At 40.4% G+C, this 27,385-nt stretch overlaps 1 protein-coding gene across 26 annotated transcripts in view; it reads right to left on the reverse strand.

Moving 5' to 3' along the window:
• Positions 1-7,384: 7,384 nt before the first annotated feature.
• Positions 7,385-27,385, reverse strand: part of NRCAM (neuronal cell adhesion molecule) — a 325,353-nt gene continuing 305,352 nt past the window's right edge. For 14 of the 26 annotated variants that reach the window (XM_044946603.2, XM_044946605.2, XM_044946609.2 and 11 more), the window contains 4 exons: positions 25,193-25,324; positions 24,145-24,223; positions 14,000-14,011; positions 7,385-13,453 (listed from right to left, as the gene is read on the reverse strand). In XM_044946603.2, the coding sequence (XP_044802538.2) occupies positions 13,216-13,453; positions 14,000-14,011; positions 24,145-24,223; positions 25,193-25,324 (461 nt within the window). In that variant the 3' untranslated portion in view covers positions 7,385-13,215. Of the gene's footprint in view, positions 13,454-13,999; positions 14,058-24,144; positions 24,224-25,192; positions 25,325-27,385 lie in introns of all 26 variants that reach the window. The other 12 variants (XM_044946617.2, XM_006046416.4, XM_044946614.2 and 9 more) reach the window with 2 other exon arrangements.

Raw genomic sequence — 27,385 nt, forward strand, 5'->3', positions numbered from 1 at the left:
TGGTCAATTAATCTGTGAGGAAGCAAGGAAGCAAGACTACACAATGTTGGAAAGAGTCTCTTCAACAAATGGTGCTGGGGAAATTGTACAGTACACATAAAAAAGTGAAATTAGATCATTCTGTAACACCATTCACAAAAATAAGCTCAAAATGGATTAAAGACCTAAATGTAAGACCATACACTATAAAACTCCTACAGGAAAACACAAGCAGACCACTCTCTGACATAAATCGCAGAAATATCTTTTTTGATCTGTTTTCCAGAATATGGAAATGAAAAATAAATGGAGCCTAAACTTGAAAGTTTTTGCACAGCAAAGAGAACAATAAACAAAAAAAGAACAACCCACAGATTGGGAGAAAATATTTGTAAATGCTATGACTGATGAGGGATTAAACTCCAAAATTTACCAATAGCTCATGATGCTTAACAACATCAAAACAACCTAATCGAAAAAACAACAGAAGGCCTAAATAGATATTTCTCCAAAGAAGATATACAGATGGCCAAGAGGCATATGAAAAGATGTCCAACATCACTAATTGTTAAATGCAAATCAAAACTATAATGAGATATCACCTCATATCAGTCAAAATAGCTAGCATAAAAAAATCCACAAATAATAAATGCTAGAGAGGGTATGGAGAGAAGGGAACCCTCCTAAACTGTTGGTAAAATGTAAATTGGTACAGCCACTATGGAGAACAGTATGGAGGTTCTTTAAAAAACTAAAAATAGTTACCATATGACCCTGCAATTCCACTCTTGGGCATATATCTGGAGAAAACACTGTTTACAACAGCCAAGACATGGAAGCAGCCTAAATGTCCCTTGACAGAGGAATGGATAAAGATGACGTGGTACATATATACAGTGAAATATTATGCAGCCATCAAAAGAATGAAATAATACCATTTGCAGCAACACGGATGGATCTAGAGATTGTCATACTGAATGAAGTAAGTCACACAGAGAAGGAGAAATATTCCATGACATCCCTCATATGTGGATTATAAAAGGAAATGATACAAATGAACTTACAAAACAGAAACAGACTCACAGACCTAGAGAATGAACTTATGGTTGCCAGAGGGAAGGATGGGGGAAGGGATAGTTAGGGAGTTTGGGATGGACACGTAGACACCTGTATTTAAAATGGATAACGAACAAGGACTGACTGTTTAGCACAGGGAACTCTGCTAAAGGTTATGTGGCAGCCTGGATGGCAGGGGAGTTTGGGGGAGAATGGATACATGTATATGTATGGCTGAGTCCCTTCACTGTTCACCTGAAACCATCACAACATTGTTCATCGTCTATCCCGCAATACAAAATAAAAAGTTTAAAGAAACAGTTTTGGAGAGCGTTCCTATGGCTCACTACAGAGAAATAGGGCTTCTAATGTTACCTACTTTCTGGGAGCCCTATTGTCTGGGAAAAGGAGAAAGGAGAATATGACTTTTCATTTGAAAGGTCAAGGATTCCCCAGTTAGCTGAGCACCAGCCTCACACATCCAGAAACTTTCCAATCCTTGGGTGGTTGGAATTCAACTTGCTCCTGAGGCTTCCTGGGCTTCCCGAGCTGAGTGGGAAGGTGATCATGGACAAACCTGCCCCGAGAGTCATGACACCTCGGATTCCTGGGCACTTACTCTTTGGATAGCCAGCCTCTGACTCCAGGCCCTGAAACTGGCCTTCTCCCTGCCACAGTCCCCTCCTGCCAGCCATCCTCTAGCATCCAGCTGCCCTCCATCCCCCTGGCCCCTTTCCTAACCTCTAGGGCTGGCAGCCACCTAGGCACCTATCCAGACTTTGTCTCACCTCCTGGGACAATCGCCCCTGTACCACCCTGAGAGTCCACTGGGACAGTAAATATTCATCCTTTTTGGTCCTATTAGACACCAGAGCTCAAGTTACTCCAGGAAATCCCTCTAAATTCCCCAAACAGGAGCCCTTCTCTTACAGGGCTCTGCTGGTTAAACCATCATAGGAGCATAAATGTATTCAATGCCATGATTTGGCCATTCACCTCAAAGGGCTTCCTCTGGGGGTGCCCCTCCCAGCTCCTGTTTCCCTCCTGTGGGCATGGATGCCCTGACATGACAACACGCCACCTGCAACAAGCCCAGGTTCTTGACTTACTGGTGGAACATGCCAAATGGATGCCAAGGACTCCTCTTCCTCCAGTCAGGATGGTAAACAGCCCCCAGCACCACCGTTAACAGAGCACTGAAGGCTTATGCTCTGCGTTACTCACATGCTTGAGATGGGAGTCAGCAGGCCCTTTTATTTAATACCCATGTGGCTGGTACTTAAGCCCCTACTGACTCATGGAACCTCACCACTGACTATTGGAACCACAATGCTCAGGCAGTTCCTAATACAGGATTGAGTGAGGTCATAAATGGGCCCAAGGAGAGTCCTTCGAAGTTGCTGACCTAGCTCATATGTTCTATTCTGTTCTTATTACATAGGAATCCCAGGGCTAACTTGCTTTTACTTTGGAAGGGGTTCCACACACATTTTGAGGCTCCCAATGGGATATGTGAACAATCCTGCAAGGATACATAATCTCTGCTGCCAGGACTTAAACACCATACAATTGCAAAGTGCTGTTCTTGGCATCATATTGATGACCTTAGACTGACAGTCCCTTCGAGGAAGCAGCAGGCAGCCTTGTATGTCCTCCCACACCAGTTACAGCAATGTGGCTGGGCAATTACCCTTCCTGAGACCTAAGGCCCTCCTCACCTGACAAGTTTCAGGGCATCACGTGGTCCTCTAAGGGCCGAGAAACCTCCCCAACAGCCAAAACATCCGTTACTCACATTACACCACCCCCATACTTAGGCAAAACACATACTAGGTCTTTGCATGTTCTGGAGGCACACATCCCTCATCTCTGTCTTTGCCCATATGTGCAATCACATGCATGATTCTGCCACCTTCTGTTGGGATGAAGCCCAACAGTGGGCTTCAGAAGCAGTTCAGCAGACAGTCCAACAAACCTTACCTTTAATGCCCTCTGACCCTACTTTCCAAGTCAAGAGCCTGGCCACATCTGACTATGCCTCCTGTTAGTGTCTGGACCAAACAGGAGTTAACCTGGCTTCTTAAAGACTTTTAGACTAAGCACCTACCCACAGTGTGCTTCCCTGGTGGCTTAGACAGTAAAGAATCTGTCTGAAATGTGGGAGTCATGGGTTTGATCCCTGGGTTGGGAAGATTCCCTGGAGAAGCACCTACCCACAGTAGCAGCCCCAAAATACCCACCTTGAGTGCAGTTGTGGGCATCCTCTTAGGCTCTTACAGAAACTGAGGCCTTAAGTAGCCTCCACCCCACTACTCCAAATCCATGTCCCGATAAAGGCTTGGGTTAGAGATGCCTCCCAATGGAAGTCCAGCATGGCTCTCAGTGCCTCTTTGGTAAAATGGAAATGTACCTTTAGGATAGGGCCACACCTGATGTCAAAGGCCTTTCCGGATTACAGGAAGATGTGGCTTCCCCGTGCTCAGCCCCTTGCCTGGGAGACTTGAGGAGGTAACGGTGCTTCCTCTCCCCCACTGTGGCTCCTTGGGGAGCCCCTTGGGAACAAATGTCTGGGATGGATGGGGAGTCTGTGCTCTTCACAGATGGCACCATTCCAGTGCAGCTGGAAGACACGGCTCCACCCACCTCTCCTCGGGCACCTCCCTGGAGGAGGGGAGGGGCTCTCCTGCTCAGCCCAGGTGATGGAACTCGTGACTGTGCACCCAACCCTCAAGGAGGCCATACCACAACCTTTTGCAGAGCCACATAGTCAGACTCTTGGGTTGTCACTAATGACCTTGTGGTTTGGTCTGACCATGGGCTGAGGGGCAATTTTCTCACAGAAGGCAAGCCCACCCAGGAGACCCAGATATAAAAGGAATTAGTTGAGTCCCCAGGTCCTATCATTTCTACCCACATTTCTGCTTACACTAACTTCACCTCATCAGAAGCCATTGTCAACAATCCAGGAGACCCTCTCATAAGCCCTCCATACTCAGCCCGGTACAGGGCTCAGGGTACCTATCATTCCCATCAACTCGACAAATAGGCTGCACAACTTCAGGTCACCAGGGAGTTGCGCCTTATCGACTTGACCACAAGGAGGCAGGACTCTCCCCTCCAGCAGCAGCCAAGGTTGCAACAAAGTGCCTTCTCTGCTCCCAAGCCACACACCAGAGATCATCCAGATCCGGGACACATTCCTAGAGAAACCACCACACGCCTGAGGGCAGAATGGCTTCCTTGGCCCACTGCCCTTTTCTGCTGGGGCTTCCAGAAAGGGTGTTCCAATCACCAATGCTTACCAGAGCTTCCTTTTGGCAACCCCCAACCAGAACTCCTCTTCTAAATAGGTTCTCTCTTTCTTCTTTATGCCTGTTCGCTTTGGATGGACAGACATCACAGACTCTGACCAGGAGACCTCTCAGGAGATTCCACAGTGGCCTCTGCAATCTAACACTCTTTGGATATTCCATTCACGTTAGGCCTGCAGGCAGCTGGTCTCACGGAGCATTTTAATGACCTTCTTAAAGAAACACTCAGGGTCTTCCCTGGTGGTACAGTGGATAAGAATCTGCCTGCCAATGCAGGGGACACAGGTTTGATCCTTGGATCAGGAGGATCCCACATACCATGGAGAAACTAAGCCCGTGTGCCACAACTACTGACCCCATGCTCCAGAGCCCGTGAACCACAGCTACTTAAGCTTGAACACCTGAGAGCCTGTGCTCCACTATGAGAAGCCCCATACTGCAACAAGCAGCAGCTCCGACCCGCCAAAACTAGACGCAGCCTGTGCGCAGCCACGAAGACCCAGCACAGCCAAATACAAAATAAATTAAATAAATGCAATTATATATATATAGATATATGCAAAGAATCTGCCTGCCAATGCAGGAGATGCAAGAGACAAGGGTTTGATCCCTGAGTGGGGAAGATCTCCTGGAGAAGGAAGTGGCAACCCACTCCAGTTATTCTTGCCTGGAGAATCCCATGGCCAGAGGAGCCTGGTGAGCTACAGTACATGGATTTGCAAAGAGTTGGACATGACTGAGTGACTAAGCAACAACACAACAAAAATACACATTAAAAAAAAGAGACACTCAAATTACTTTCAGGCACGTGTCTCCAAAAGGGATCAAACTCTTGTCCCGGTATTTCTAACCAATAGCATCACTATTAATAGGCTGAGGCCAGCACAAAACACATCTATAAACACAGTTTTATTGGGACTTGGCCACACCCATTTTGTTAAGTGTCTGACACACCTGTGGTTGATGTCCTTGCAGAGCTGAGTAGCTGTAATGCAGAGCACCTGGCCTGAGAAGCCTCAATTATTTGCTATCCAGGCCTTTACAGAAAAGGTTTGACAACCCTGCTCCACTGTGTGGTGTTTGGGTTGCAGGAGGGCAAAAGGGGCAGGCAGTACAGTTGGGAGGCTAGAAATAAAGAGATGCTGCATGTATTCAACACAAAGTTTGGAAAAAATAGAACCAGCTGTTGGGTAGGAGAGGAGAAAATGCCGACTCTGCCTTGATTGAGCCAACGTGGGGCCATTTACTGAGACTGGGTGCACTGGGCAGAGAAGAGTTAGCATATAAAACAACTGAAGATTTACATTTCGAACAAGTTAATTCTGAGATGTCACTGTGACCTCATCAGGATGGAGAATTGAGAGCTAGGAAACAGATGTTGTTTAGCCCAGGAGAGCAAACATTAGGGACAGCAGAAAGGAAAAAGGAAGGTCATGAAAAGTTTGGGGGAGAAAAATAAGAAAGAGAAGAAGGATACCTTGAAGCACTGAGCTGGAGACGCCAACAAGCCGGGGTTTCAAAAAAGCCACACCGAGACGCAAGTTAGGGGGGACTGCCTCCCAACGCTTGGGAGGTCTGGGTGGATACCAGAGCTGACATGCATCCTCAGATGCCTGACAGGCGTTGACCTCATGGCCCGCTGGAGTGAGGGAGAGATGGCTTCCAGCTGACCTTCCTCTAGAAGTCAGGTTGAATCCTAACCCCTTGCATTTACCACATGGAGATGAGAGCAGGGCCAAAGGTTCCCCACCTCCCCACCCCTGCGCCTTAATCTCCTTGGGCCAGCTGACCAGAGAATGAGAAAGAACCAAGAGACAAGTCACTTAGGCCCAACTCTTTTTTCTTTTTTCCCTTTAAAAAACAGGAGTATCAAAGCTCAAGAAAACTTTTGAAAAATAAGATAATTTAAAAAGAAGAAAAAAACAGCATTATTGATATAATGGTGGACTTAAAACGAACCGACTGTCAGTTACTTATCCAGCAAAGGTGGGTTTCTTCCGGATCATACCAGAACTGCAACCCCTGACTTACAACCATCGTGAGCCACGAGCAAATCCCGCCCACAGCATGGGAAGAAATAGGCTTCTTACAGGGGGAGCTGGGAGGGCAGGAGCAAACAAAGAGCCCTTGGCTTCTCATTGGCTGAGTCCTTGCTGGGAAAGGAGTCTTTTTCCTGTTGGGCTCTGCTCTCAGCATAGGATGTGAGAGCATCCCCTTCTGCTCTTCCAACTCAATTTGAGATTTCTCAAATTTGTTGATTTTTTTTTATAGTATACCCATTTTAAGTATATAGTCCTGACAAATGAACACACCCCTGTAAACAACACCATAATCAAAATATAGACCATTTCCATTGCCCCTAAAAGCTTCCGCAGCCCTTTTGTAGTAAATCCCTCCCCATAGCTCAGCCCCAAGCAACCACAGATATGCTTTCCATCATTGTAGATTAGTTTTGCTTGTTCCAGTGTTTCACATAAATGAAACTTGTTTGCCAATTGAATGAATGAATGACCTGTATCAGTAGTTTATTCCTCTTTACTGTGGTTAGTATTTCATTACTATAAATGTTGGTCTGTTACAACAGAATTGTTTCCTCTATTACCTGATGATGAACACTTCAGTTATTTCAACTTTTTTTTGCTGTTATGAAAAGAGCCTAGTTTCTTCTTTTCATCTCAGAAGGTAAATCCCTTCTATGCCTACAGGCAGGAGAGAGGAGAGACTGGAGTGGAGGTTGACTCCAGCGTTGCCCACACGTTAGGATGCATCAGAATTGCCTAGAGTGCTGTGAAAACACAGATGCTGGTCTCCACTCCTAGAACTGATTCAGTAGATCTGGGGTGGGTCCAGAATTTGCACGGCTCTCCAGGAGTGCTGATGCTGTTGTTCCAGGGACCATACGTGGAGAACCACTGATCTTGCGGGGTCTCCTGAAAAAATCAGGAGGACGGGGAGGGGGAGTGACCCATCCTGTGGTGCTGTACTCATCACAAGGCTCATTTACACACAGCCCTGATCACTCTCAGACACACGTAGGCTTAGGGATGGTTTGTCTTACAGCTTTATTGAGGTATAACTTACATTCCACAGATTCACTTAGGTATACAATTCAGTGATTTTTAGTAAATTTATCAAGTTGTGCCATTGTTGGCACTGGTCCAGATTTAGAACATTTACATCACTCTAGAAAAATCCCTCTGGCCAATTTACAGTAATCCCTGTTCCCATTCCCAGACAACCTACTTTGTCTTTATAGACTTGCTTTTTTGGACATTTCAAATAAATGGAATCATGCAGTATGTGGTCTTTTGTGTCTGGCTTTTTAATTTAACATAATGCTACCCTTGGTCCTCTATGTTGCAATAGGTATTAGTACTTTAAAAAGACTACTAAATAGTATCTTATTTAATTATATGGATTCATTGTTTAATTGCATGGATAGACCACATTGTCTTTATGCATTCATTAGTTCCCGGACATCTGGGTTGTTGTTTGGCTATTATGATGAATGCTCCTTTGAACATTTGTATACAAGTCTTTGCATAGACATATTTTTCCAGTTCTTTTTCAGTACATACCAGGAGTGGAATGTCTGGGTCATAAGGTAAATTTATATTTAACATTTTAAGAAATGGCCAAACTGTTTTTCAAAGTACCATTTTATACTCCCAGCAACGATGCGGAGTCCATTTTCCCTCGATACGTTATTGTTGTTTTTTACTGGGACAAATACAAGATAATTTGAGATCAACCTGTACGAAGAAATGTATTCAAAACACTGTTCATTAAATACTTTAAATGCACATACAAGAGTGTAGAAACATGTTTCTTGTGGCCGGTTTCAGTCTTGTCTGTACATTAGAATCATCTGGGGAGCTTTGAAAAATTCTGATGCCAGGCTATGTCTCAGACAATTAGAACAGAGACACAGTGGAGTGAGTGGGCAGGCATGAGGACTTCAGTGCTCCCCAGGTGAGTCCAGTGTGCAGGCTGAGTCTGCTCCTACTCAAGCGCACAAACACAGGCACAAAGTTTGTTGATTAAAAACAAGTTTGTTGAGTCACTCGCTGAGATAATGGCTAAATAGCTACAGCTGAAGCAAGACAGTGTCTCCAGAACACACTGAGTGAGACTGGAGAGGTTTGAAGGCTATAGAAATAAAAAGGAATATACCGTCTGGTTAGACAAGTCAGGAATCTAAGCACCATCTTGGATCTCTCCCTTTCCATCATCCTTCCATATCTGATCTATCACTCCCATTAACTTCCTTCCTAAATATCTTTAAAATCCACCCACTTCTCTCCATCTCCAGTGATATGATCTGGATCCAACCTCTATCATCTCTTATCTAAACAACTGCGAAGCTTCCAAGTGGCTTCTTATCAACCTTCCTGGCTCCTTTCCAGCCCATTCTCGAAGCTAAATCCTAAGAATTCCACCTCATTCACAAACAGATCTGGTCATATAACCCTTTTCTTTAACCTCTTTAATTACTCCTCACTTTCCACTGCACCTTGACTAAATACAAAAACCTACCCTTTGGTGCTCAGGGCCCAGTATGCTGTGGCCCGGGCATCTGCTCCTGACGCAGGGCCCCTCCTGGGCAGTGGTTCTATCCTGCCTTCTCCTCCTGAGTCCCACTGTCCCCCAGCTCCCAGCTTCTCAGGGAAGCCTCCTGACCACCCTGCACAGCTCAGTCTCCTCCATCACTTGCTCTCATGGACCCCGTGCCTTCCCCTTGCAGCATTTATACCTCAGTTTGCTTCTTTAATATAAATACCCTGGGAGTATTCTTTCCCTCTCCTGCTTTTTCTAAAGTGAACAAGAAAAGCTGTCTGTGCTTAAACTGTGCTTACTGTGTTAACCAGCCACAGAATATCAAACCACTTGTGGCAGACAAGATGGCATGATGGGGAGAAAGGGGAGGGACCATTTTAGGATCCTGCCCCTCCTTCACAACCACCAGCTTGCAGGTGAGGTTGTCTGGAGGGAGCCAGGAGGCCGACTCCTCCTCCTTTCGCTCTGCTGATGGGCCACCAGCCACCTGGCCACCGTACAAGGAAGCAGATACTGATGAGGCTCCTGGTGACACAGATGATGCCCTGGAGGTTGTGAACTCCTCAGAGAAAGCTGCCAACTCCGTTTCTCCCAGTTACAGCACGCAATCATTTTCTGCATGATCAGATCCAGTCTGATTATCAAAGGTCCTTGGCACTATTTCTCCAGAGGCTTTGTTTTCCCAGTTCTTTGTTTTGTTTTCCATTGAATAAGGTACGGGAGCCCTCTGGTGGCAATTTGTAGAAAAATCTCATGAGCAGGAGAGAGATGCTTAGTTGGGGTAAGAAGTCTCAGTTCTTCACATTTCTTTCCTTTGCCTCCACAAGCTATTTCCAATTATTTTATCAGACATTAAAAGTAAACCAGGTTACACTGGGTTATATCAATTATCTAATGTCTTCTCCAACTTGTGAAGTCAATTTATAAACATAAATCTTAAAGAACTGAACGATAAAAAAAAGGCTTGCTGAAATTACTTAAATTACAAAAGTAAAATTAATCATTATACTTTAAATTCCAGAAATACCAATTACATTTTGTTTTGAATTTTCACATCTTAGGTCTTCAATAAAATTTAAATTTACAAAAAAAAAAAAAAAGAGAGAGGAAAAAAAAGTAAAGCAGGGCCATTATAAACCATCTGAACAATAAGGCATCAGCAAACCAATGTTTTTTGTGGTCAGGCTTACAACTGGCCAGGCTGTGTTGCTAAACTGACCTGTGACTGATGATGTGGTCCAAGGACGTCGACTGAATCTGGCCCATGGTATAGACTGGAGACCCTGACTTGCTGCTCAAAAGTGAATGCTCTCCATGGTAGAAGGACTAAGGTCTACATAGGGTCTATTAGCATCATTCAGTTGACGCATGTATCACATTGGTATCCAAGTAACTGTGTAGGGAGGGGGAGCTCTGTGCCAGCACAAGGTCTTATGGGTATAAAGCTGGGACCAAGGGCAGGTGGAGGAACAAGCCAGGTCTTGGCTATTTACAGAGCTGGACAGTTATGAGACTCAAGAAGAATTGGGCTGCTGAGAAGGGGGTGGATGACACATTCGTCAGTGCTACTTGTCCACACTCAAGCTGTTTCATCAAGCAGGAGAAGTTAAGGAATCCAGTTGCCATGGCTGGAGATGGCGGATGTCCAGGCAGGTAGAAGAAAGGATGACAACAGGGAACAGCTCGTGGTGATCGGGCTTCAGGAAAGGAAGCAGCATCTAACTTCTCAGACTGTTTCTCCAAAGGCTGGTTAATATCTATTCCTGCTTTGCATTACAATGTTTGATATGCCCCTCTTTTATTAGCTCTTTTTCATATTGTTTAGCTTTTCATTTAACTTTTCTCTGCCTTTTAAAAGCAAAAATCAAACTCTGTATTATATTTTAAAACATTAGGGGGAATTCCCTGTTGGTCCAGTGGTTAGGACTCCGAGTTTCCACTGCCGGGGGCCAAGGTTTGATCCCTGGTCAGGGAACTAAGATCCTTCAAGCAATGTGATGCAGCCAATAAATAAAATAAAATAAAACATCAGGAACTCTAGGTTTGAAGAAGAATCACAAAGAGATCATGACCTTTTAACAGTTACTTTTTTGACGGAAATCCAGTCACTTCTGCCTGTACTGTTAAATATACCATTACTCGGACATTCATATTCCACTAGGAACATGATATATTACAAGAGACAGAAGGACTTTTAAAACCACATTTAACTTTTAATACAAACTCTGTTGCACTAGTACAGAAATGACCCCTTCATGCACAGATAAATTTAGCATCTGCCATTGTGGAAGAGGAAAAACTATACTGTTCTTGTCTCCCCCACCCCACCCCCATACATTGGTAAATTTGAAGTAACTTATCTCTGTGCTCTCTGATGCCAAGGCAAGCCTGTCTGGTCTTTCTGGATTTCCACAAGAAAGGCTGATCTGTGAAAAGTGAAGACTGGAGACATTAAACTATGTAGGGCCATCTTTACCTGGGATTACTTCAAACTGTGCTTCGGCAAAGCTCTGAAAATTTCTTCTAGAAACCTGCTGTCTGTATGGAAAATAGTTCACTCTTTCAGTTTCACAGCAAAAAGAGAAAATAAAACCCCAGAAGGCATTTAAGTAAATGCTTTCCAATCCCACACACTGTATTAATTAGCTAACATTTTATACAGTACAACATAAACATTGTTGGCATGTTTATTTGTATGTAACACCCCTAAGCATATAGCATCTACACTCTAAGCGTATTTACAAATTCAACAAAATATCTACATATAAAAAGCTTTACTTAAAATTAAACTTGATGCAAGTTATGAGAAACCAATTTATTGGCAAATGAAACTGAGCATTCTTTCAACCATAGGTTGTTATAGAATTTCATATGTGGAAGGAAACCATTTGATAGATATTATTTATGAAGCTGGTAGAATATATATGCTTATTTTCAAAACCACAGATGTAATCCCTTTGACTGTTGGCCTTGTTAGCACTTGTCAGATTTCTTAGATTCTGCAAGGCATCCATGTAATTTGCATACACACTGTTTAATGCTGCAGAGTTTCAAAAGCTGCCACATAGGTAATGACTTAGAGAAAAATATATTCCTGTTGCTTTGCTTTATGTGCTTTTTTTTTGAAATAACTTTAAAAAAATTTTTCTACCAAGTTCCCATCTTTCTTACTGAATGTGACTTGTTTTAATAGAAACCATAAGAGACCATAAAATCATCATATGCTCCAGTTGGTGATAAAACTTTTCTTTTTAGACATATGGGGGGAAATGCTCCTTAAAATAAATTGTCTTCATTTTACTGTCACAGTTCCTTTTTATACCCCAACATTGCCATCTTCATGAACTCTGCCTTTTCCAAGTGACTTTTAGACAATGACAATAATCTAGGACTCCGAGTTGACTGTACCAAATGATATAGAAGGCAGTATGTTGTGGAATGCTTATCATCTGAAGGCACTGCATATGTCTTGCCCTGTGCTTTCTGGAATAATTTTGGAAATTTAATTGGAGTGATCTGTTTGAGATTCTCTTGGTCTGGCACAAGTGCCAAAATGCATTGCGATACACATCGTTTATGCCTAAAAATCACGGACCAGGATGAAGAGAGGATGTAAAAAGTAGAACACTGTACCAATATAACACCTCGATGATTAAGAGGTCAGTGGAGTAAGAGGAGCAAAGAGCAGGTAAGAGAGTCTCAGTAAGCATCAGCAAATGTACCTGTCATAATTAACTCATTTAGCAAGTATATATTGTACATATGGTTCCTAACAGTCTCCCAAAAAGACTAACGACAGCTAGACATAGAGTCACCAATTTCACGACAATGTCCACAAAGACATTGAAGTTCTAGAGAATACTACAGTAACACTCTTGACAATGAAAACGGAATTCCTACTTAGGGGTTCAGCGGAGGAGAGTATCAAACAAAGTATCAACCCATGTTTGATTAACATACACAGGTATATCCTTTAAAGGTGTAGCATTTTTCATGCAACCTATTGAACTGTATCCCAAAGTGGGTAGAAGGTGATCTGTTGATGATGCTGTAACATTTTTTTTTTTTTTATCAGTTCTTAGGAAATCAAGATGACCTATGTTGAATGAAAAAGTATGCACTTTGCACTGCAGTTCACATTAAGATATCATTTGACTGAGTTACGTTCTTGCTTTGACAGTTCTCATCATATGAACACCCAGCTGCACATAGACTTTCTGCCTCTATGTTCATAGTATGAGAAGGCGGACAGACAAGTGCTTATTAAGATAAACATTTGAGAAAAGTTGGATACTGGCAAAGAGCTCACAAATTAGACAAATGAATTCATGGCGTTGACAGGAGATGGTGCCTCTGAGCTTTCGTTTCCTTCAGCTGGTTCTTTCTCTTTCTTACCACTGTACTGTCCGATAAAGGAGCCGTCCTCATTGAACTGGCCATTCACTCCCTCTCCATAGTCAACTAGGCTATCATCGCTATCTTCCTTTTTCACAGTCCTGTCTGAAGGTGTTCGACTGCCTTTTTTTAAAGGCTTGTGGTCTTCCGCATCACTGGAAAAAAAAGATAAAACATGTTCATCGAGATGGGCCCTTAGGTAAAATGCTTGGTTCTCAAAGATCAGCCATGCAAATTATGAGGAAGCATTTGGCGCCCTGAGCTTCTCTAGCCCAATCTAATCTCCAGGTGGCCTTCAATGACTGGAATGTGGTTGGAATGAAAGTAGAGTGCAGAAATGGTTTAATCATGAAGTCTTCGACAGGTGGATGGCTTCACAGGGTGATGTCAATATCAATGACAGATTCTGGCCCCTGATTTGGAAGCAACTCAGAAATTGTCACAAGCATTACCAAAAGAATAATTGAAAAAACTTGAAAATCATCACTATTTTACTAGAGTTCAAAAGGGTGTAAAAGCTTATGGTAGAGAAGTTAGTATGTTAAACTGCATAATATTTCTGATTCTTTGGATATGAATGGAGAATGATTTTGGTTAAGTGTGAAATATGGATTTTTGTTTTTCTGAGCAAGAAGCAAAATCCTGCATCTCAAATCATTGTGTTATTGAGTGCAGGCCAGACTTGTAAACTTGAACCTTACCTTTCAAGAGACCTACACATTCCATTAAAGGGATGCAGAAGAAACAAATGAAAATAGCCTAAGAAAAAAAGCAAAATCCTTATACTGATTGCATACAGTATTATTTTTGATTAGTTAACGGGTCAAGATTTATTAATTTGGAAAGAAACATAATTTAACTTCAGGGCATTACATCTGTACTATTAGTACTGTGTTAATATATTCTGACAAGTGTGAGTGATGCCCAAATGTAAAAGCCAGTATCTCCTGCCCTCTTCTTTACCCCACTATTCCCTTCTCCCCAGTGTGTTATGCAGCTGATCCATATCAGATGGTAATCTGAGGAGTGCAACTTAATAAACATATGTAGGACTCTCTATATATCTGCTTATGTCTCTGTTAAACCCCTAAGTATAACATCTGGAAGTAGAAGAGTAATTACTATATTTAAGAGCATTCACTCAAATGGTCATATAACTAGGTATGCATGCTGACCTAGTCCTTAACAGGTAATATTTGGTTTAAAAAAAAGCAATGACATATTTTGTATTCTTTCAAAGAACAAAAACGGGAAACATAAACATTAGTTTAAAAAAATTTGAAAGATTTCATGTAAAAGAGAGGCCCCTGAGCTGTAATATTTCACCTAGCAACTTGTGCTAGGACTTTACTATTCCCTTTCCTTTGAAAAATAACTTCTTTCTAGCCAAGATACAAATATTTCATGGTATATGGATATTCTGGCCAATAATTCCTACTAGGGTCTCCAGTTTTTCATCAAGAAGAAAATTTCAAGACTGGAAAACAATATTGGCTTTACATGACATTGATATATGCTATTGAAAATTACCTGTGTTAGTAACACACAAGTGCTTGTTACAAAGTGAATAAATGATATTATCACTGTTGTTAGTAAATAACCAGGGAGGAATCACAGAATTTTGTAATGGCCTGTGCCTGGGAAATGTCAGGGGACATAGGGACATAGCAGCCAGTCTCCAACCTGGTACAAGAATGACTTGCACATTTTTGGAATTTAATCATTAGCTTCTAAGCTGTGCTTGAATACTTCCTGTGAGTTATTGCCCATAACTTGGTGAGAAAATTCCACTGAAGAATTTAATGATGAGCAGAATTTTGTTACCTTGATCCCAACTATTAATATTATTCTGCTTTAGAGAACTAATGTTCCAAGGTGTACACTCCAGGAAATTCTAGTCTATGACATTTCTTTGATTCATCCATCCACCCATCTATCTATCCACCCACCCACCATACATCTAATAAATGTTCATTTAGTGCCTACTCTACAACAGGTTTGAGTCACTGGAGATATAGCAATAAACAAAATAGACTAAAACCCTCACTAAGTTTACTTTTTGAAGGGGAAAATACAGACAATCAACATATTTCAAAAATTAGTCACAGAGTGTGTCAGAAGGTGATTAGTTCTACGGAAAATACAGAGCTGAGTAAAGAGAATGGAGGGTGTCAGGGGAGGGGATGGAAAGTTGACATTCAAGTAGGATTTCCAGAGGGGGCCTTGTTAAGAAGTGATATCTGATCAAAGACTTAAAAAGAGTTGAGTTATTCAGGTAGACAGCTGGAGGGAGAGCCATTATGACAGGTAAATAGTTCAGATGCCCTGTAGGAGGGCAAGCCTGTTCTAGGAATGGAAAAGCAGCTTGGGGTGGGAGACGGGGAGAGAGGAAGAGAGGGGAGAGAGAGACTGAGATTAAGAGGTGATAGATCAGGTCATGTAAGGATCTGTCTCACTGAGACAGGAAGTCAGTGGAGGGAATTCAATGGATGCGTGACCTGATATGATTTACATTTTTAAAGGATTACTGTCATCAGTATTGCAAATAGCCTACGCTAGAGGGAGGGGTTGGTGAACTACACCAAAATTGGGCTGTGCTCATTTATTACATATTGTTTATAGCTGCTTCAGTACTACAACAGAATTATAGAGTTGCAACAGAAACCATGCAACTTGTTAAGTCTAAAATACTTATCGTTGGACCTTTTACAGAAAGTTAGCCAACTCCTGCTCCAGGGGGCCAGGGAGATTACTGTGATAATTCACGAGTGAGAGGACTGTGACTCGGGACAGAGTGGAACACTGGGCTGGTACAAAGTGGTATTACAGACATATTCTGAAGACTGCACCAATAGGACTTCCTGATGGGTTAGATATGGAAGAAACAGAGAAAAAGACAACACCAACATTTCTGGCTTGAGTAGCATGAAGGATGGAATTACCCTTACTCTGGAATGCAGCATGTTTGGGCTAGAAGACTGGTGGTCCAGTTTTGGACATGTTCAAATTTGACATGTCAGAGGAACCATTCATTTTGTGAGATAGTATAACACTATATAACACTGATATCTAAAACCAACAAGAACAATTTGAGAAAGTAAAAGTAACATTACAGGCTAATTTCACTTAGGAACATAGATGAGAAAAATCTCAGAGAAATCATGAGCAAATAGAATTTAGCAATTGGCTAAAAAGAGAATATAGCATGACCAGGTTGGGTTTATCCCAAGAATGCAAGCTTATTGTAGCATTAAAACATGATGTATAGAGCAGTCTTTTGGACTCTGTGGGAGAGGGAGAGGGTGGGATGATTTGGGAGAATGGCACTGAAATATGTATAATATCATATATGAAACGAGTTGCCAGTCCAGGTTCGATGCATGATACTGGATGCTTGGGGCTGGTGCACTGGGACGACCCAGAGGGATGGTAGGGGGAAGGAGGAGGGAGGAGGGTTCAGGATGGGGAACACATGTATACCTGTGGCAGATTCATTTTGATATATGGCAAAACCAATACAATATTGTAAAGTTAAATAAAAAAAAACAAGAACAATAAAAAACAAAAAAAATACCAATTCATGTAATTCACCATTTTTGCAAAAGAAAAAAAAATTTTTATGATTATCCCAGTAGATTTAGAAAAAAAGTTTTATGGTAAAACTTTACCATAAAGGTAAAATCTGAAGAAAAGATTTAGGAAAAAAGTTTCATTCACAATAAAACTTTAATATACTAGGGACAGAAGTGTCTTTCTTAAATGTGTCTATAAGAAACCCTGAGTTAATGTCATCCTTGATGGTGAATGTTGAAAGTTTCTTGTTTAACATCAGAAATAACAATTCTAATCAAAACTGAATTGGAAAATACTAAGTGACATGATGAGAAAAAGAAATAGAAGTCATATATATTAAGAAGAAGAGAACCATCATTATTCATAAATAGTATGATTACATACATAAAAAATTGGAAAGAACCTATAGGCAAACATTAGAATAAAAAGAGAGCTTAGTAACATTGCTTAATATCATATTAGGATAAAAGTAAGTTTGATCTAAGTACTTACAAACAATTGGAAAATGAAATTTTAAAAATAATTCCATTTAGGATACCACAAAAATATAAAGTAGATAAGAAAAAATCCAACAAAAATATGTGTAAGAGTCCCAAGAAGAAAATTTTGAATAAAATTTTTGAATAAAAATTATTGAATAAGAGGTAGATAAATGGAGAGATATATCATAACCATGAATAGGAAGACCTCTGGTAACTGTGTTAACTTTCTTTACATTGTTTTTTAGATTCAGTTTATTTCCAGTAAAAACACAGCAGGCTTTTATATGGATCTTGGCAAGCTGATTCTAAGATATGTAAGAACATGAAAATGGTCAAGAATATTTAAAATTTCTTGAGGAAGAATCACAAAGTTGGAGGACTTGACCCACTAGCTATCAAGACTCACCCCAAGCTACTATATTAAGACAGTTTAGTTTTGGTGCAGAGACAGACAAACTTCTGAGTGGAATAGAATATCAGACCCTGAAATGGAAATACAGGAAGATCTTTTTGTTGGTTTTATTCCTACATCAAAAAATTTTTGACATTATCCTATTGGAAAATCTGGGCTTTGCTGCTGGCTCAGATGGTAAAGAATCCACCTGCAATGCAGAAGACTCTGGTTTGATCTCTGGGTTGGGAAGATTCCCTGGAGAAGGGAATGGCTACTCACTGCAGTACTCTTACCTGGAGAATTCTACGGACAGAGGAGCCTGGCAGGCTACAGTCCATGGGGTCACAAAGAGTCAGACAGGACTGAGTTGCTAACACACACACACACACATTGGACAATTTTTTTTGTAGCAACATTTTTTTTTTCATTAAAAAGTTTTTATTTATTTTTAATTGGAGGATAATTGCTTTACAATGTTATGTTGGTTTCTGCCATATATCAACATGAATCATGCTATCATAACTGGGACAACTTTTAAAACCCTATTTTCCAACTATTTCCTGGTAGCAAGAAATATAATTGACTTTTACATTATTTTTTTTTTTAGGCAACATTACTGAACTCTCTTATGAACTCTAATATCTTCCTACAGATTTATTTGGATTTTTACACACATAATCGCATCAGTTATGAATAACGGCCAGCCAGTAAGGGGCTCCCCAGAAACATCCTTTCCAGTTTAAAGGCCACACGTGTGTGCTTAGTTGCTCAGTCGTGACTGACTCTTTGTGACCCCATGGACTGCCTACCTAGCTCCTCCATCCATGGGAATCTCCAGGCAAGAATACTGGAGTGGGCTGCTGTAGTGGGCGAGAATCTATAGCAACATGGGCTGTGCTCAAAAGACATGAAGTAAGGAAACGGGATATTCTATTCACAGAGTCTTTCCAGGAAAAGCTGTTCAGAGGCAGCTCAAGATCTTTTAAAGACATGTGATATAATGTCCTACTTCAGGAATTAGAATCTGGTTAAATGAGAAAAATATTTATGAGGCACCAGCACAGCGCCTGGCATGTGAACAGTACCTAACAAATGAGAGTGCCCATCCACCTGCCATCACACCTCTTGGCTCCACTCCAGACTCCCTGCCTCAGAGAGACTTTTTCCTATGAAATACCTTGTATAACACATACACTTAGAACTTTCCAGATGAGATGGGTGGTGACAAGTCTGTGATGAAGCTCTGAATGAATGCCTGCCTCTTTTCAACTCAAAGATGAATTCTCTAATGACAGAGTAAGTCAACTGCTTTTGACATTGTGCCAAGGGAAGCTGCTTGGTCAAGTTTCAGTATGAAAGGGTAGTTTCCCAAACAAGAGGAATTTAAAAGCTACAGAAGATCATTGAAAAATCATATCCTTATTTAGTTATGTGGTATTTAAAGCTTAAAAAAATCCATCCATGTTTTTATGAGAATTTTTTAAGGACAGGAGGTATCAGATGTTAATTCTTAGCCTGGAATGGCAAAGATGAACAAGTTCCCCCAAAAGTAATAAAATCATCATAAAATAGTACATATAGCCACAAAATATGTTTTTGATACATATAATCATATCAGTCATGGATAATGATTATCTTTATTCAAGGCTATAAGTTGTGAAATGGAATGGAACCTTTAAAACTCAGCTCCTGCATTACTCCCTCTGGGACAACTTCTTGTGCCACCTCCTTCAAGGCCATGAACTTGGCTTTGGCTTCCTGTCCCTGCTCCCTTGGCACCTTGGCTGTATTCCTTCCCTTCCAGTGCACTCTTTACACTATGCCCAGATTGTCCTTTTACTTCCCTGCATCCCTTCCTCGACTATTAACTAGTGAGATAAGAGTCTATTGGTTTTAAAAATCTCCACAGCCTAGAATACAGTAGGCACTCAATAAATATTGGCTGAATGAATTCATTGTAAAATAACAATAAAAGAGTATGCATTTTAGAAATTCTTTAAAATTCCAACTTTAACTTTTTTTTTCATTTTTTTTCTTCATCAATTTTATGATGTCAGACAAAGCACTGGAACCAATTCTTTCCTTCTCTTACCCTAAAGAATCAATTTTAGAGAGTTCACTTTTTTAAAATAGCTGTGCACACAGAAAGTATCCATTGAATGCCTGCAAAGTAAAAACGCAGCAATGATGGATATATCTGTGATCACTAGGTCTGATTCTCCTGTGGTCACCACCCTACCATGGTCAAATCACACTGCAATAATTTTTGACGTTCACAAACCAAACACTCCCTCTAAAAGTCCGTCACTGTTTATACTGCTCATGATCAGTTTACGTCTCTGAGCAGAATAAATCTAAAGTATATATCAAATGCAATATATGTGCACATCATCTGTGCCTCACGAACATGGGTTAGCAAGCGTGCAACAGGATCATGCTCACATGACAAGACTTCCACGCCAAGAGCCTCCCTCAAATACCATGGTCCCATGGCTTATGACCTATGTTCATTCTGGTTTTTAAAGGGATGGATCTAAAGGACAAAAAAATACTTACACAGTTGGTTGCATTGTTTCTCTGATTTTTCTATATGTTAGTAAGGATGCAGATCCTACTGTCTGTATAATTAAAGAAACAAACAAAGCAAGCTGCAGGCTTCAACCCGAGGGTGACTGTTTGGGGGTGGGTGTTGGAGTGAGAGTACAAGGTTACAGCATATGCAAAAAAACAAAAACAAACAAACAAAAAAAAACCCATCAAATTTGGCCATTGAAGTTCCATCCTTTTTGCACTATGAAATACTCCCTGGCTCAGAGCCAATCACATAGAAATGGCTTCATCCTCAAGCATGAGAATAAGCAAATCATCAACAGAATTCATTAACATTTAGGCAATAGTCCTGATTTTGTGTGTGTCTGTGTGTGATAGAATATTAATTTATTTTCAGAATGAAAAAGAATAAGAATCAATAAATAATACAGAGCTCAAAAACTTCTAGAAGGTGCAAAGTAGACAAGGGATTCGTGATTTTCACTCTTGTGACATTTAAGTGTATTATTTAAACTTCTATAATAAACAGTTGAATCCATTTTCATTCATGTGACATCTAAGGAATGAACGATTTTTTAGTTTCTTCCAGTAGAAAAGAAACCAAAGGAAAAAAATTCTCAGGTCATGCCAGGAAGTCATAAGACAAAGCCACATCGGTAGCAAAGGGTGGCTGGGTGTTTTGGGAAGTGATTTCACTTGTGGGATTGTCCTTATGAACTTTCAGCTTCAATGAAAAAAAATCACTGAGTTGTGTTTCAGGTTTAAGACACCTGTCAGAACCTTATCTCCTTTGGCAATTCGCAGATCTATAGAATTTCAAGTTTTTTTTCTTCACACATGAACCAATGAGTTTGTTTTTAATAAACCCAAGGGAGAGTCTTTGTCTTCTGAGAAACTCAAGGCATTAGCTAAAAACAGCTATTTGAAAATGCTTCACGAACATACCACATATGAATTAACACCAAGACAAAGAAACATGACCAAAGAAATATAAACACAGTGATAATGAGGCCAGTAACTAAATACTCACTATGTTCTGCTCTGAAACCCCAAATCACATTAAAACTCATTGGTAGATGGTTTATAAAGGAGTACAGAAATCATAGAACTAGAAACCTTCAGAGATTATCTCATACTTGAACAACTCTGTTATTTTAGAGATGGAACAAACTGACACTTGGATTAAATGTCAAATCTAAAGAAATCAAAGGTAAGGGCTAAGTTGACAGCAAAACTAAGTCTCTTGATTCCAGATGAGTTCACATTCAACCTAGATTTCAATCATGTTTTAATGGAGTAGGCAGAAAAGGGACCCTGAGAAAGCCTTACTACAATCGATCATGGTTTCACATAACTATAAGAGCAAGCTGACATTTGAGATGCACAGAGTGAGCAGTATGTTGCCAGATTCATTTGGGCATGATAATGTAGAACACAAATCCATCACCATGTGAAGAATATATGGAGAGCAATAGTTTCTTTTTGGTTTGTGCAGATACATAACTTTTTCAGGCTATATCAAAAATTTGGCTTTATTACAATAAACAGTGGTGGAGAAGGCAATGGCACCCCACTCCAGTACTCTTGCCTGGAAAATCCCATGGACGGAGGAGCCTGGTAGGCTGCAGTCCATGGGGTTGCTAAGAGTCAGACATGACTGAGTGATTTCACTTTCACTTTTCGCTTTCATGCATTGGAGAAGGAAATGGCAACCCACTCCAGTGTTCTTGCCTAGAGAATCCCAGGGACGGGGGAGCCTGGTGGGCTGCTGTCTATGGGGTCGCACAGAGTCGGACACGACTGAAGCGACTTAGCAGTAGCAGCAGAAGCACATATCTTGGGTAGAATTCTAGTCATAGGAACACTAAAAATAACAAATTGTTTAGTAATTCCGGACTCTCTTACTTTACAGGAGAAATATGTAGGAGAGTGAATGAAATCAGCAAAGATTTCAACTCATCCAGTGTTAAGGCCTGGCTACCCTTGGCTGCGACCCTCTGCAGGCTGCTTTAATGCATTAATATTACTTTGTGGATGGACCAGTGGGGATGCTGAATGAGGTTTTCATACCCTTTCAGCCTTGTAGTCAACATCTGACATCAAGACAACCCTCACTAGATGTTTTTCTGTATCCTAAGATCCAGAATTCTGAAGAGTTTTAAAAATCATAGTCACCTCTTCTGGAAAGGAGATTACAATGAAAGATGAGGTGCTGAGACACACAGGCAAAGCACTTATATCTGTGTGGAGACTGGTGTGAATCCAACTTTGTAAAAAAAAATACATAGTTTTTTTCAGTCAGTTCTCATATTTCTTACCCTTGGCTTTATTTTGCCCCTCGTGATGTTGACATGGTCATACCAAAAATGAGCTCTAGAGATAAGTAAAAATGAATACACATATCTTATTTATAAATATCATCTGGCAGTCACAAATAGTGACACATTTTATTTTACCTAAAAGCCTTTTCTTCTGGCAAGAGAGTCTCAATACTGGCCCAGTGCATATTTAAAAGATTATATAATCAAGAGGCTTACACAAAGAAAGAACAAGGTGTAAAAGCATTTTTGATTAATAGATGCATTCTTTTTGGAATACCAAAATCCCAATGTTTTAACTGAATAAATATATCTTTTGTTTCTGCTTTTAAACATATCTAAAACAATCATTTATCTCTCTTAAATACCTACACCCCTAGGCAAGAAAATCTTTGTTTAAAGAAATCTTTTTGTTTTTTAAAAAAACTATTTAGCACATAGGTTACATTACATTTGTCCTTAATGATGGAGCCAAGCTAAGAACACTTTATTTACCAAAACCCTGTGAATTAACACACTGCCTCCAGAGCTGTGATATTTCTTAATAATTAAGAGCTTCTAAAACCACCACTGAAGTGGTCATTGAAGTGAAGTGAAGTGAAAGTTGCTCAGTTGTGTCTGACTCTTTGTGACCCCATGGACTGTAGCCTGCCAGGCTTCTCTGTCCATGGAATTCTCCAGGCAAGAATACTGGAGTGGGCAGCCATTCCCTTCTCCAGGGGATCGTCCCAACCCAGGGATTAAACCCAGATCTCCCACATTGCAGGCGGATTCTGTACCATCTGAGTCACCAGAGAAGCCCATGAATACTGGAGTGGGTAGCCTATCCCTTCTCCAGGGAATCTTCCCAACCCAGGAATCAAACCGGGGTCTCCTGCATTCCAGGAGGATTCTTTACCAGCTGAGTTACCAGGGAAACCCTCTAGCCATCATTTTATGATTAATAGGAAGGTGTACAGGAACCTGTTTTGGTTAAAAAAAAAAAAACCTTCTAATCCAAGATGGAAAGAGTAACATCAGTTTTACAAAAGCACTGCTTGGAGAATGACAGGGATAGTTTGCTTTATAATGCAGGTTTGTAGAGTACTATTGTTTTAACTCTTATTGTAACACTTGAGCTTTTCTATGTTGATCAATTATAGCAAGGGTCTCTGGAAAACAGGCCAGAGTGGGAGATGCTCCATCTCCAAACCTATTAATACAAAGGCAATTTATAATGAAAAAGTAGGATTTTTTTTTTTTTTTTTGGTCTATGCCCATGCAGCTGGTGAGAACATGGTTCTCTGACCAGGGATAAAACCCAGGTCCTGGCAGTGAAAGTGCCAAGTCCTAACCAAAAGTGAGATTACTTTAACTGTGAGGGATGTGTAAACATTTATACCCATAAGTGTTTCTTAACTAATTTTTGAGATAAATAAGCAATTCCAGGCAGAGCATGTTCCTGGCTGAATCCCATTCTAGGCATGACTGAGTATGGTATCTGTGCAGGGCAGGGAGAATGAAGGGTGACTAAGAAGCAGGGGGCTCACCTGTATTCTCCAAAAGTGCCATCATCTTCCTTCATAGGCTGGATTTCAGGATCTGCGTGGGCATCTTCCTTTTCTTTAACTAAAAAATTACAAAAAAACATTATTATTTATCGATCCTGTGTTTCCTTATTCAAAGTCTTTAAGAGCACACTCTATGAGACATATAGCAGTGGGGAAATTATTCTATATGCCATAGATGATACGCAACCAGATGTATCATGTGGCTATCCATTTATTTATTGGCCCCACCTCCCCAGTCAGGGATCGAATGTAAGCCATGGTAGTGAAAGCCCAGAATCTTAACCACTAGGCCACTAGGGAACTCCCTATGCATATATTTTGATGTATTAGTCTCTTGGAGTTAACCTAGAAAAACAGAACAGGTTAGAATAACCTAGAATATTTTGTTAACAGATAAAGTTAACCTCACGAAAGCATTTTGGCACAAGTTTCTTACTCACTTAATAGAAGAATAAGTCTTAAGTTTCTAAGATTTCCCCCTATTTTACCAATCTATCTGTTAACTATATTCATGTGTACAAGTTGCTTTGGAAATCTATTCTTTTGTAGATTTTCCCCCCTGTCACTGAAAGGGAAATGGGCAGGTAAAAAGAAAATAGAAATTCACTGGATCTATTAAATTGAACAAAACATTAACCGTATAGGGAAAGCACTATTACACATCATATCAGGATCCAGTTCATGCATTACCTCCTTTAGAAAACTTCATGTTTTCCTTCTGCTACTGCCTGTTGGTTTTAGATGCTATTTCAGTACCTGTGACTCATGTGAAGCCTAAGGAAGCAGAGTCACTAATATCTTCAGAGGACAGATTCATTTGCTCCTCCAAAATTGTCTTTTGATCCTTGGCAATTTTTAGGCTTCTATTACATACAAAGGGATCAGCCAGTGTCTGAACAGAAAGTCCGAATGTATGGCTCTGGGAAGATACACTTATTGTAGTCTCCGTGATGACTCTCATGATCTCTTTTTAGTTTCACAGATTATCATGCAGCATTAGAGGACAATTTCAATCTCTGTTTCTTACCTGGATATTTACCACCTTTGTTTCTTCTGATGAAGCAAACAATCAGCAAAATTAAGATCAGGAGAGCAACAGCACACATTAGACCAATGAACCAGCCCTGAGTTGCTATATCCACTTGCCGGCTTGCCATTGCTGGAAAACAAGTCAATGGTGTCAGTGCCAATGGGTTAAGGAGGAGGTGAGAAGTGTTGTAGCTTCTTGCAGCAAAAAACTGCCATGTACATGAGCTTTTCTATATTTTACATGTGGCCCCACATTGGAATCTGCCAGCTACCAATCAGGAGTTATATAAATATTCAACTGGTGAAAAATCTTCAACAATTAAGAAAATTCAAATAGAGAAATCTGACTGCTAACACATTCAATGCTAACAAACCCTGCTGAGCATTGCATTCAGTTATTTTCACTATGTATTTTCAACAGAAACATAGTCCCAAACCAATTAAAACATTTATTGTTTACAGGATAAGTTGTATTTACGATGATAAGAATAGAAGATCATTTTAAACAGAACAGAATGTATACATCTAATGGAGTATTTTTCTTTCAAAGGAACCACTTTCAGAGGCTAAAATATCATTACAATAATGTTGCCATTTTCCCCAAATGTTTTAGAAACTGTTAAAAAGAAAACTTTCCACACATGAAACCTGTCCACATAAGATAACCAACCTTACTACTTTATATAACATCTTGATTTGTACACAAAATATTTCTTAGATTTATTTTTCATTTCATTTGCCAGAGTTCTGAAGGCTCTGGGGAAATTTCTGAAAAATCTTATTTACCATAAAAGGTTCAACATGTAATATTCAATATCACTCAGGATCCAATCCAAAAACTATTAGGTCTATCTTTATCAGTGGTATTACTGGAGTAAGTGGCCAGTTTAAAGAGAATAATACTCAATCACATGTATACAGATTAAGCCTTCATCTACTCTGAGTCAAATAATGTGAAACCCTTTATTCAACCAATCACAGTATGCAAATCTCCTAAGAAAAACACAGAATAATTAGCATTTCCAGTATTGTTCAAAAGTGTCAATCAAATGGGACAAAGTGCAGCATCAATGGCTAATCAGAAAAGCCCTTGAGAATTTGTTTCAAGACACTGGTATAAAATTTTTTTAAAACCTTGATTTTTTCCCTCTTTTTACCTTAATCAAGGTAAAGGGTTTTCTTCTTTTTATTGGTAAGAATGCCTGTATATTCTTTTAATTTGACTGGATTTCTTCTGAATCCATTAACATGGTTGGGTTAGGTGAATGTGATTGCTGGATGCAGAAAGAAGCATGGTGACAAGTATCCCAGGCTACTGTATATTGCAAAAACAGCACCTTATTACCGTTTTTCTCCACTCAAAGGATAGGGAGAAAAATGAAGTGCTTAAAATCAAGTGTGAAGAGGAATGTGAAAAATTATGTGGATGTGTGTTGAAGAAATAAAATGAGAAGTGAAATACATTCTTTGGAATATGAATCAAATTGCAGGTAGCCAGTCCCAGTAGCCTCTTGGGCCTCACTGGGTGGAGGGCTTTTGAGTTGTATCATCACTAGATACAACTGAAGCAGGAGTATGGGCAGGGCTCCCCTTCCATACACATACCATAACCATCACGGGGAGGATGAAGATGAGGATGATGATAACGAGAACTAACATTTTGAAACTTACTCTACTAGGCACTGTACTGAGGGCAAAATCTCATTCAGTCTTCACAAAAATCCTTTGAGGCAGGCATGAGGAATAAACTCAGGCTCGGAAGGGTAAAGACCTTGTCTGAGAGTCAGAGCTTCACCCAAGACTGTGGATTCCAAAGAATATGGTACCAGCCATTGCACACTACTGCTATAATGCACTGGTGTCCGGGCATCAACTCTGCAGAAGTCTTTACAAAGAATAAAATGCTGTAGGGACTTGCATCTTTTAAATATTTTAAAAGTCCATCATTACACATACTCTGGCAACATAGTTCTGTCAGTTTACACATGGTCTCTGATTGAGTACATTTTCTTCAAAGCTGAACCAAAAATTAACTGATGTAAGTCTATGGAGCCTTTGCTTGAAGTTACAGAGTCCTTGTTTGTAACATGCTTAATGCTTTACAGTCCTGTAATAAATACTATCTGCATTTACATTTTTCATCTAATTATGTGCAACTGATTAGGGCAAAATGCAAGAAGATACCGAAGTA

The sequence above is a fragment of the Bubalus bubalis genome, chromosome 8 (genome assembly GCF_019923935.1).
Source record: "Bubalus bubalis isolate 160015118507 breed Murrah chromosome 8, NDDB_SH_1, whole genome shotgun sequence".
NCBI classification, from domain to species: Eukaryota; Metazoa; Chordata; class Mammalia; order Artiodactyla; family Bovidae; genus Bubalus; species Bubalus bubalis.